A 12,885-nucleotide genomic window follows, 5' to 3' on the forward strand; every position below is an offset into this window, starting at 1 on the left:
GTCGCGAATTTACACCCAGAAAGCACAGTTACTTACCGTAACAGGTGTTATCCAGGGACAGCAGGCAGATATTCTTAACACATGGGTGACGTCACCGACGGAGCCCTCGGTACGGACCTTTTTAACTAGAAGTTTCTAGTTGGCCGCACCGCGCGTGCGCGAGTGCCTTCCCACCCGACGGAGGAGTGCGTGGTCCCCAGTTAGGATAAGCCAGCTAAGAAGCCAACCCGGGGAGGTGGGTGGGACGTAAGAATATCTGCCTGCTGTCCCTGGATAACACCTGTTACGGTAAGTAACTGTGCTTTATCCCAGGACAAGCAGGCAGCATATTCTTAACACATGGGTGACCTCCAAGCTAACAAAGAGGGAGGGGGGATGGTTGGCCATTATGAAAATAAATTTTGTAACACAGATTGGCCGAAGTGTCCATCCCGTCTGGAGAAAGCATCCAGACAGTAGTGAGTAGTGAACGTGTGAACTGAGGACCAAGTGGCTGCCTTGCAAATTTCCTCGATGGGCGTGGAACGGAGGAAAGCTACAGAAGCAGCCATAGCTCGGACTCTGTGGGCCGTGACAGCTCCTTCCAGTGAGAGACCGGCCCGAGCATAGCAGAATGCGATACAGGCAGCAAGCCAATTAGAAAGCGTCCGTTTGGAGACAGGGAGACCCATACGGTTAGGATCGAAAGACAGAAATAGCTGAGGGGATGTTCGGTGAGCTCTGGTACGATCAAGGTAGTAAGCAAGGGCACGCTTACAATCCAGCGTGTGCAACGCCTGCTCCCCAGGATGCGAGTGAGGTTTAGGGAAGAAGACTGGCAACACAATGGACTGGTTGAGGTGAAAAGCCGAGACCACCTTGGGGAGGAATTTAGGGTGGGTACGTAGAACAACCTTGTCATGGTGAAAGACAGTGAACGGTGGGTCAGCAACCAGTGCATGCAGTTCGCTAACCCTCCTGGCAGAGGTGATGGCAATTAGGAAGAGCACCTTCCAGGTAAGAAGCCTGAGCGAAGTTGTGGCAAGAGGCTCAAACGGAGGTTTCATGAGTGCTGATAGAACCACATTCAGGTCCCAGACGACAGGAGGAGGCTTGAGAGGCGGTTTGATATTGAAGAGACCCCTCATAAATCTGGAAACCAGAGTATGAGCCGTGAGGGTTTTTCCGAGGATAGGCTCGTGAAACGCAGTGATGGCACTGAGGTGGACTCGGATGGAGGTAGATTTGAGGCCAGCATTGGATAGCGAGAGTAAATAATCCAGCACAGTTTCCACCGCTAAAGAGGTGGGTTCATGATGATGCCGTAGACACCAGGAGGAGAACCTGGTCCACTTCTGATGGTAACATTGGAGGGTGGCCGGTTTTCTGGAGGCGTCCAATATGAGGCGGACAGGCTGAGATAGATTCTCTGGAGAGGTCAGCCCGAGAGAAACCAAGCTGTCAGGTGGAGCGAGGACAGATTGGGATGCAGTAGAGACTGATGCTGCTGAGTAAGTAGAGTAGGAAACACAGGAAGAGGAATGGGCTCCCTGGAGCTGAGTTGGAGCAGGAGGGAGAACCAGTGTTGACGAGGCCACCGAGGGGCGATGAGAATCATGGTGGCTTTGTCCCTGCGGAGCTTGGACAAGGTCCGCAACATCAGAGGAAGTGGAGGGAAAACATACAGGAATCGATCCCTCCAATCGAGTAGGAATGCATCCGGGGCCAGACGGTGAGGAGAGAAGAGTCTGGAGCAGAATTGGGGCAGCTGATGATTGTGAGGTGCTGCAAAGAGGTCCACCTGCGGAGTGCCCCAGCGAGCAAAGATGGAGAGTAGAGTCGGAGGGTCCAACGTCCACTCGTGAGGTTGAAGGATGCGGCTGAGATTGTCGGCCAGGGAGTTCTGTTCGCCCTGGATATAGACCGCCCTGAGGAAGAGATTGCGGTTCGTAGCCCAGGTCCAGAGGCGTAGAGCCTCCAGACAAAGGGGGCGAGATCCGGTGCCGCCTTGCTTGTTTATGTAGTACATGGCGACTTGATTGTCTGTGCACAGGAGGAGAACCTGAGGGCAGAGAAGATGTTGGAAAGCCTTGAGGGCGTAGAACATGGCTCTGAGTTCCAGGAAATTGATGTGATGTCGACGCTCCTGTGGGGTCCAAAGTCCCTGGGTGCGGAGATCTCCTAGGTGAGCTCCCCACGCATAGGGGGGACGCATCCGTGGTGATGACCATAGAGTGAGGGGGCAGATGAAAGAGCAGACCCCTGGAAAGATTTGAGGAGTTCAACCACCATTGGAGAGATTGCTGAAGAGATGATGTCACAGAGATGGGATGAGAAAGAAGATCCGTCGTCTGTGACCATTGGTTGGCGAGAGTCCATTGAGGCGTGCGGAGGTGGAGACGTGCCAGAGGAAGGACATGTACTGTCGAGGCCATGTGTCCCAGGAGGACCATCATCTGTCGAGCAGAAATGGAGGGGTGTTTGAGCACCTGACGACAGAGATGGAGCAGAGTCCACTGACGATCGGAGGGAAGAAAAGCCCTCATTAGAGTGGTGTCCAGAACAGCTCCGATGAATTGAAGTCGCTGGGTGGGAAGTAAATGCGACTTGGGGTAGTTGATCTCGAACCCCAGGAGGTGGAGGAGAGAGATGGTGTGATGAGTAGCCTGTAGTACAAGTGGAGATGAAGGTGCTTTCACCAACCAATCGTCCAAGTAGGGGAACACCTGGAGGTTGTGAGACCTGAGGAAGGCCGCAACTACTATGAGGCATTTGGTGAAGACTCTGGGTGAGGAAGCGAGGCCAAACGGTAGCACCTTGTACTGATAGTGGCGGTGCAGTACTTGGAACCGCAGATAGCGGCGAGAAGTCGGATTGATGGAGATGTGAGTGTAGGCCTCTTTGAGGTCCAGGGAACATAGCCAGTCGTGTTGAGAAAGAAAAGGGTAGAGCGTGGCAAGGGAGAGCATTCTGAACTTCTCCTTTATCAGACACTTGTTGAGGTCCCTGAGATCGAGAATGGGACGGAGGTCTCCCGTCTTTTTGGGTACCAGGAAGTAGCGGGAGTAGAATCCCTGACCCCTTTGGTCTGGAGGTACTTCTTCGATGGCATTGAGAAGAAGGAGGGATTGAACCTCCCTCAGGAGGAGGGGGGTTTGAAATGAGTGAGAAGCAGACTCTACGGGAGGGTTGTCCGGTGGAAGAGTCTGGAAGTTGAGAGAGTAGCCGTGGCGGATGATGTTGAGGACCCACTGGTCCGATGTGATGACCTCCCAACGGCTGGAGAATATGGTGAGACGACCTCCGATTGGTTGTGGAAGAGGTAGCGAAGGTGGAAGACTGGCTATGCCCTGGAGAGAAGAGTCAAAAGGGCTGAGACTGCTTTGCAGGCTGAAGAGGCTTGGAGGGTTGAGTGGCCTGAGAACGAGCCTGGGCATGGTGCTGTTGTTGACGTGGCCGCCGAGGTTGCTGAGGAGGCGGATTGAGGGGCCTGGCTGAGAACCTGCGTTGATAAGACGACTGAGGTCGATAAGGTCGGGCAGGTGGAGCCTTCTTCTTTGGCTTGATCAGGGTGTCCCACCTGGTTTCATGGGCGGAGAGTTTCTGGGTGGTGGAATCCAGGGACTCTCCAAAAAGTTCATCCCCGAGACAGGGGGCGTTGGCTAGACGATCCTGGTGATTGATGTCCAGGTCGGAGACTCTCAGCCAGGCCAGGCGGCGCATGGCTACGGCCATGGCAGAGGCACGGGAGGTGAGCTCGAATGAATCGTATATCGAGTGGACCATAAACTTGCGCAATTGAAGAAGGCCAGAGATGTGCTGTTGGAACAGTGGGACCTTGCGTTCCGGCAGGTATTTTTGGAGGGCGGACAGCTGTTGGACCAAATGTTTAATATAAAAATAAAAATGGAATGAATAGTTGTTCGCCCTGTTGGCCAGCATGGCATTTTGGTAGAGCCTCTTGCCAAACTTGTCCATGGTCTTACCCTCTCTGCCAGGGGGGGTGGAGGCATAGACACTGGAGCCCTGAGTCTTTTTCAAGGTGGATTCAACAAGAAGGGACTCATGGGGCAATTGAGACTTGTCGAACCCTGGGATAGGGATGACACGATAGAGGTTGTCCAGTTTACGGGGGGCCCCCGGTACCGTAAGGGGGTTCTCCCAATTTTTGTAAAAAGTTTCCCGTAGGATGTCATGCATGGGAAGCTTGAGGAACTCCTTGGGAGGTTGTTCAAAATCTAAAGCCTCCAGGAAGGCTTGAGATTTTTTTGAGTCAGATTCTAGAGGAAGGGATAGTGCTGCAGACATCTCCCTGAGAAATTTCGAAAAGGAGGACTGCTCTGGTTTGGAGGTGGCATCGGGTGCCGACGGGTCCTCATCAGATGAGGAGGGATCCTCCTCGGTACCGGGAGGGGACTCCTCCCATAAATCAGGGTCCCGGACCTCTGGTGCATGCCGAGACACCGGGGTGGAAGGTGCGGTATGGCGAGTCTTAGATAAAGATTTTCCAGAGCGCACCGAAACGGTACCAGAAGAGGACCGGCGTCGATCCCGGTCCCGGGAAGTAGGACGCTCTGCCTGGTGCCGAGGAGGATCCGTCGTGGTATGGGAGTGGACCACCGGATGGGTATGAAGTTGCTCAGCCGAAAGAATCGGCATGGAGGTGTTAATAGGTACCGATGGGGTGGATACCGGGGGCTCGGTACGGGGCTCGGGCCGGTCTGGTACCGGAAGGAGCGGTGCCAGGATAGTGGGCAACAGGTGCTCGAGCTGTCGCTGTAACTGTTCCTGGAGTTGAACTTTTAAGATGGCCGAAATACGGTCATCTAGGGGTGGCATCGGAACCGCTTTCTTTTGTTTCGGTTCCTTAGATGCCGCTCCACGCCCCGGCGATGAGGAGGCCGATGATGAGGCGCTCACCGAGATCGGGGCGGAGCGCTTGCGGGGTCGGCGCGAGGCCGGCAAGGTCGGTGTCGCCACCGTAGTTGGAGGGCGCTCGAGGGAAGAGGGAGGCTTCTTAGCCGGCTTACCTGGCGCCAGAGACGCCGATGCGGGGTCGGGCGGTGTCAAAGTAGACGGTGCCGATTTCTGTGGGACCGCTGTCGATGTCGAGGAGTCCATCGCCGACCCAGTGCCGAACAAAAGAGTTTGTTGAATTTTTCGGTTTTTGAGAGTTCTCTTTTTAAGAGTGGCACAGCGGGTGCAGGAGTCCGCCCGATGCTCCGGCCCCAAACACTGCAAACACCAATTGTGTGGGTCAGTGAGGGAGATCGGGCGTGCACACCGCTGGCACTTCTTAAAACCGACCTGCGGGAGCATGAAGGGGAAAACAGCCTCCGCAAAATCGAACCCCGAGGCCTGTATAATGGCAACAGGCCCCGCCGGGGCAAAATCGAAAAAAAGGGGAAAAAATGCAAAATTTTTTTTTTTTTTTTTACAAATCAAAAGAAAAATAAACCCGAAGGCAAAAGAAGAAAAAATAGGGAAAAAAAGCGCGAGCGGGAAGGCCATTTCTTTCCTGCTTCATTCACGAACTTGAGAGTCATCGAGCAGTGCGGTGGACATTTACTTCATTTACTGCTTATGGATCACCATTTCCATTACACACGGAGAAGCTAAGTTCTTACAGCCTGTGTATTTTTGAGCTTGGTTGGATTTGGACACTAACTTTCCAGTTTGGCCCCCAGCTTAGGGGTAATTCCTTCTTTATTTTGATAATGTGTGTTTTTTTCATTTGAGTTTTTTCACACATTGCACATTTTGCACTAGTTAAGCACCACAAATAATATCCGGAGCAAGCCCGGGGATGTTTCGCAGTTAACACCTTTCTGGGTGTAAATTCGCGACAGCTTTTCCCTGGAGTTTCCAGAGGTTGCTGTGTGACTGAGGGCTTGTCCGGTTAATACTCTTAAATTATATTATAGAATTATTTTCATTTTCTGCTTAGTTTGGAGTTGGACTTCATCTCTTTTCCCTAATCTTTGCAGACTTCTTGGGGTGAGGGAGGTTCTTTCATTTGTTAGCTTGTTGTTGTACCTCCTCCATTTAGGGTTCTATTTTTTGTCTTGTTCAAGGTTATATAAGGAGCACAAAATATTTGTTGATACCTGGAAAACTATAAGGTATATAAGTAACCTAACTCCTATTCCAATAACTAAATCAACGACTCAAACAATATGGCTAAACCCAAAGATCAAGGTTGGCGGTTTTAAAATTATCTGGAAACGTTGGATGATTGCTGGAATTCGTATTTTAGAGGATGTAATGAATAAAGGTAAACTGCTTGAGTTTTCACAATTGCAAAATAAATTTGGTTTAAATAAATCACAATATTTCAGATGGTTGCAATTGAAGCAGGCCATTCAGGTAGGGTTCCCTGAATGGAAAAACCTTAATAATTATCATAGTATGGAATTCTTATGTTTTCAGATAGATTCCATGGGTCACCAGGCCGCAATAAATTGATATCTGGATTTGTGAATTTAAAAAAAAAAAAAAATGGTCTTAGAGACATTTGGAGCATTGAAATTAAGCATCAGATTAATGCATCTCAATGGCCACGACTTTGGTCTTGGAGGTTAAGATGTACAATGTCAGCTTCTATGAGACAAACATGGTTTTTTCTTTTGCATAGAGCTTTTTGGACCCCTACTCGTTTACATAGAATTGATAGCTCTAAGTCTAATAGATGCTGGCATTGTCATCTAGAAGCGGGGACATTAGATCACCTTTTATTTTATTGTCCATTCATATTATTATTTTGGAAATCAATTTGGCCTCAAATAAATAGGATGTTAGAAAATCCGGTAGCCTTGACATATGATACGATTTTGTTTGGTACTGCAATGAGAGCTCGGAGTCAAATCTCGTTAAATAATAATAAACTTTTATTTATATTGACTGGAGTAGCAGTTCAACAAATTACACACAACTGGAAGAATTTATGACAGATTAAATTATAACTTTTGGTGGAATTCAGTTTGCCATATATATAAGATGGAGCGTACATTTGCAACACAAAAAAGGTATATCGATAAGTTCAAGAAAATTTGGGGACCATTAACAGATTTTTGTAATGATTGATATAATTTTTTCCCATAATAAGATAATGATTAAAGGAGGGGGGGGGGGGTAGGTTTTATTCTCTTTATCATAAAATATAAATAATCATAATAATTGTTATATTATGTGCAACTAACAAAATAAGGGGAGGGAAAGGGATTCATAATTAAATAATAGTTGATAAAATCATTAAATTGTATATGATGTCTAAAGTTATAATAAGGATAATATAAGTTATGTTGTATGTAAAGTATGTTATAGAGATATCAAGTGTATTTTTAAGATAATTGTATGAAAGTTTATGACACACTTGTTGTTAAATGAAAAAAAAAAATCAATAAAAAATGTTAAACAAAAGAATGACTGCAGAACATTTGGGGACCAGTAAGTCATTTAATAAAGTGTGGAGTCCATTGACTGCATTTGTTGCATTGCAGTAAGGATCTTGTATCTTTCTTTTTTATTAGATTTCCTTACACATCCAGGGAGGGTGGGTGGGTGGGGAGAGAGAAATTGTATTTTGAGGAGATAAATTACTTAATTATAATTACATCATGTGCATTGTTGTATTAATAATTGAGATGTGAATGGGAGAAAATGAATGTTTAATGTATTATCTGTGTAGTTAATAGTGTGTTTTATGCAATATTTTATGTTCAATCAATTGTATTGCACTATCAAAGTTTAAAAATCAATAAAGATTTAACATGGACATGAGGTTTGGGAAAAAATGTTGGCAGGACAATTGACTGGTTCAGGTGGTACCTTATGAAGAATTTAGGGTGTGTACGGAATACTCTGTTGTGATAAGATTTATTGTAAGGTGGATCCACCAGTAGGGCCTGAAGTGTGGTGCTGAGGAATTTTGAAATGATAGTCCCACAGTCAAATTGGATTGAATTGTTCACCAGAACAGGGATTTCACGAGGTCTGTCAGTATCTGGATGACATTCACTAGGTTCCCAAAGGCCTGAGACCATGGGATGCTAGAGTCCACTGGGTCATTCTCATGTGTAGTCATGCCAAGGGAGTGACATGTACTCTGGATGCCACGTGACCCAGCAACCTCAACATCTACTGTAACCTGCTGATAGGTGCAAAACCGAGTGGCTAGGGAGACTAGTGTGTCTGCCTATATTACAGGTAGAAATGCTCATGCTGCACTGAATCTAGCAGGGTTCCTATGAATTCCAGTTGCTGGACTGGAGTCAGATGGGATTTGGAGTAGTTTAAAATGAAGCCTAGTAGATTTAACACCCAAATGGTTATCTGCATTGACTCCTGAGTACCCTCCTTCAATGTGGTCTTCACCAGCCAATTGCCCAGATAGGGAAACCAGAAGAGGTGCAGTGACAGAGATCTTCACTGGTAAGGTTTTTCTGGGAAACTGCTTGCAAACTAGGGGAATGGGAAGCAAAGTTAAATAGATAAGCTCATGGACTTTATTTTAAAATATTAGCTAGGAACTTTAAGAGCGTAGAAAGTCTCTATTACAGTTCACAGGGTAGCATTTACAGGGGCCATTTTAAAATTGCTGTATCCGTATAAAGCATAGCTAATAGGCACAGGAAGCCTCAGTTAAGCTGGTAGATAGATTTAACTCATCTGTTTCTGAATTCATCTGTTCTGCTAACAAGGAAGCCTTGATGTTCCTCTATGGAAATCTGACACTGGCTTCATATACACTACAATCTTACCTCATTTTTCCTTTTGAAGTTATGTCCACTCGAACAGACTCGAATCGATGAGATGGGGATACAACTTCTACTACATATGAACCTGAAGGCACATCATGAACCACAAAACTTCCATCAGTCCTAGGAAAGAGATACATGATAATTCAGATTTAAGTATGAAACAGAATGAAAACAGGTCAGATAGAAAATGTTATGAGAATTGGATCCCCTGTCCCTCAATTAACAGTAGGAAAAAGCAGCAAGTCACAGACTGACATTCTTTAAAACTAAGAGCCAGACCAAAAACCTATGTTTCTTTTGGCTCCTACCCTGTTGCCACCCACCAAAGTTCAAGAGCAGATATGAGGGAGAAGTTTAGAGGTCAAGATTTGCTACTCCTACTTTAGACTGTGAATTTATTAAGGCTATTTTTTCCCCATTCTCTATGAAGACAGAGTTCAACCAGGCTCTTAACACTTCATGGCAGAAGACAGCAACACTCTTTCATCCAATCATGTTGATAGCTGTGCTTGAAGAAAATGCTTCTATTTCACCCATTACCATGGCCCAAGACCTCACACCAGTGTCTTACTCGTACCCATTTCAACCAAGCACTCATTCCCTCTCTCTTGTCTCTTCCTCCACCAACCATAGCCTTCAACCAGTTTCTCTCATGAATATATCTTCCCCATGTAGCTAGTAGGCTTTATGCACATTCAAAATTCCAGCTTGTCACTCAACCTTCTCACTATACTGTCAGCTCCTGAAGATGCAGAATTTTCCTGCAGAGCTCTGTTTTTAAAGTCTCTGCATATAGTATATATAAACTGTTTTGATTGTACCCACAAAAAGGTGGTATATAAAAAAATTCATGACGCATACTTTTTTTTTTTTTAAATAAGTGTGAGCTGCATGATGCAGTAATTCCCTGCTGGACTCAGTCTCAAGTCAAATTCCCTGCAGGACTCAGTCTCAAGTCAAGGATATTAGAAAAAAAAAAAAATGACCTAATACAAAATTGGGGGACGGATGCAGACATTAGAACCGATACCCATGCTAGTAAAACTTAAGCTACCAGTAGCAAGATTATGACTGAATCATCCCACAGCACATTAATTATTCATATTTCCTAGAACATAAGATTTGCCGCTGCTGGGTCTGAACAGTGCAAAATACGGACAGCAGATGTAAATCAATCACTAAATTCAAAAATAAAATCATTCCCCCTACCGTTATTGTTTCCCTCCCTCCATGCTGTGCCTTGCCTTCTGGCCTGCTCCTGCCTGGCCGTTTTATGCCGCCCCTGGTGTTATCTTCGGGCCGGCTCCCTCTGCCTCAGTGCTGCAGTGCACAAAGCCGTGGACAGCGGCTCCTCACGCATCCCGCGCCTCATCTGGAAGCCTTCCATCTGACGTTGCGACATCAGAGAAAAGGCTTCCGGTTAAACAACACTTTAAACAACCTAGATGGATCAAACGGACACCACACAAGAAAATGCACCCGGTATTAAACTTATGCAGCTTGTAAAGCCTCACTTACCGCTCTACTCTTTTTTTTCTTTTGTATATATCCAATTGACAGGACCAAAATTTCCAGCTCTGGACACAAGTGTTTGTCCAAATAGCAAGCATGCAAACTCCAGACTGACAGGGCAGGGTGTCAGGACTCAAATGTCCTGTCTCCAGAAAGAAGATTATAGAGATACCTAATCTTCCCTTCTGGTGCACAAGGCATACAAATCCTGACAGTAGGTGATGTACCAAAGCAGTCTCCTGAGTATAGGGTGGGACAGATGAATCTACCATTAACACAGAGGACCCAAAAGTAATATCCTCTTTCACCGTCGCATCCACCCCATAAAAATGTATGGAGAGTGGACTGTGTACATAAGAATAGTCTTACTGGGTCAGACCAATGATTCATCAAGCCCAGTAGCACGTCCTCATGGTAGCCAATTCGGGTCACTAGTACCTGACAAAAAACGAAAGAGTAGCAACATTCCATGCTACCAATCTAGGGCAAGCAGAGGCTTCCCCCATGTCTCTCTCAATAACAGACTATGGATGTTTTCTCCAGGAAATTGTCCAAACCTTACTTAAAATCAGCTATGCTATCTGTGCTTACCACAACCTCGGGCAAAGCGTCCCAGAGCTTAACTGAGTGAAAAAATATTTTCTTCTATTGGTTTTAAAAGCATTTCCCTGTAACTTCACTGTGTCCCCTAGTCCTTGTAATTTTTGACACAGTGAAAGATCAATCCACTTGTACCAGTTCTACTCCACTCAGGATTTTGTAGACTTCAATCATATCTCCCCTCAGCCATCTATTTCCAAGCTAAAGAACCCTAACCTTTTTAGTCTTTCCTCATATGAGATGAGTTCCAACCTTAGACTGCATCTGTTAAGTAAGCTCAGAACGTAATTGATAATTAGAATACACTACCCACCAATTCTGAAGTTATTTTGCACAATTTGGAATCTAAAAAAAGGTGAACATTAAAGTATGGTGCAAAAATATATATGTTTATATGATAATAGCTAAGGCAGTGAGAAAGCAAACCAATAGTGCCAGAACAAACTGATGCACCATATGACACCCACCACCAGTCTCTTACTTTAGGAAACCGACGTGCTCCTCACCGTCCACCAGCACCCGGGCGGCCCAGACCCAGTCCTGTGGCTTCACACCAGGCACCACCGCACGGCCTTCGATCCGAAAACGCTCCCCGGAGGCTCCACCAGTGGCTCCCGGAAACTCGATGTCAGATGCTCGACAGCCAAGCACCGATAGATACAGCAGCAGCAACAAGAGCGCCTCGCCAACGGAGGCCGAATGCCAGGAGACGACAGTCATGGCAGCTCCAGGCCAGCAAAAGAACGAACCAGAACCAGCACCAGGCCCTCAGCTAACTGTCTCACAGGAAACGCCGGCTGCTACCCAACGCCCCGCCTTCCGCCCGATGCGTCAAGATGTCATCGGAGTGCGCACCAACCTCAAATGCGTCGCGCTGTCCTGAGAGTCACGTGATATTCAGGGTCTGTGCGTTTTTTCCCCGGAGAGTTATGCAATATGAATGCAAAGCGAAGTTGGCAAGGGGGGGTGTGGTCTTGCAATAGGATGGGAGCTTGGGGGTTGTTAGAGACAGTGAGTAAAGGGGGTGTTTGTGTAAAACCTCCTAGTGGTGGTGTGATACAATTACATTACAATTAAATGTTATAATCACGGTCAGATGTTTCACCTACAATTCACACCAACACAGAGGTTAAACATTTACATATTTGTATTTATTGCAACTTAAAAAAAAAAAGACAATTGAGGGTGAAGGAAAACTAAATAGGTATGCCCAATTGTTATCAGATGTTGTTTAAACAAGGTAAATTAAATATAAATGAGCATCCAAAGCTAATTTTCAATTCACAAGTGATCAAATGTACATTAAATTAGAGATAATATTCAAACCTCAAACAAATATGCCTTTCAGCTTAATACCAACTTTGTTCCAAGATATCCAGATCCACAGGTGACTAGATGACTTTTTTTTAAGCCAGAGAGTGTTTTTCAGTCTCAAAGTTCAAAAAAGTACAAGGAGTGTTCAATAATTTATCTATCTCAGTAGGAAAGAAAAGAGTTTTAAAAACTTTTTATTTTTCAATATAGTCTCCTGATTGGACTTACCAGATTTCACGAAGTAAAAAAACCTGGGCATCCCCGCCCCCAGCAATGTCCCATTCTGCCCCAGCCCTGCCCCCATACAAACCTCTTAAGCTTGCAACTGTGTCTAGGAGGGCCTCAACATGCACAGATGCGACACGATGTCACATACATGCACGCATGCATGTGATGTTATTGCGACACATCCATGCATACTTGGAGGCCCATCCAGCCCCGAGCCAAAAGCCCGGACAAACTGCTTACAGGTTAGAAAGACACCCGGACAGTCCTCTTAAAAGAGGACATGTCCAGGTAAATCTGGACATCTGGTAACCCTACCCCTGATAGCTCCATACACTTCATCCACTTTTCATGCAATCACTTTAACCTCTTTGAAAATAATTCTTCTGTTTGATCTTCAAACCACAACGTCACAGCTTCCTTGATGTCTTCATCACTTGAAAACTGCTGTCCGTGGAGATATTTCTTCAGAACTCGGAACAGGAAATAATCTGAG

The 12,885-nt window shown here is 46.0% G+C and overlaps 1 protein-coding gene across 1 annotated transcript in view; it reads right to left on the reverse strand.

The window, feature by feature from the left end:
- Positions 1–11,751, reverse strand: part of EMC7 (ER membrane protein complex subunit 7) — a 32,017-nt gene extending 20,266 nt beyond the window's left edge. The window contains exons 1-2 of the mRNA XM_033953306.1: positions 11,332–11,751; positions 8,739–8,858 (exon numbers count right to left, since the gene is read on the reverse strand). Of these exons, the coding sequence (XP_033809197.1) occupies positions 8,739–8,858; positions 11,332–11,570 (359 nt within the window). The 5' untranslated portion in view covers positions 11,571–11,751. The remainder of the gene's footprint in view (positions 1–8,738; positions 8,859–11,331) is intronic.
- Positions 11,752–12,885: the final 1,134 nt, after the last annotated feature.

Source organism: Geotrypetes seraphini, chromosome 7 (genome assembly GCF_902459505.1).
Source record: "Geotrypetes seraphini chromosome 7, aGeoSer1.1, whole genome shotgun sequence".
Classification (NCBI taxonomy): domain Eukaryota; kingdom Metazoa; phylum Chordata; class Amphibia; order Gymnophiona; family Dermophiidae; genus Geotrypetes; species Geotrypetes seraphini.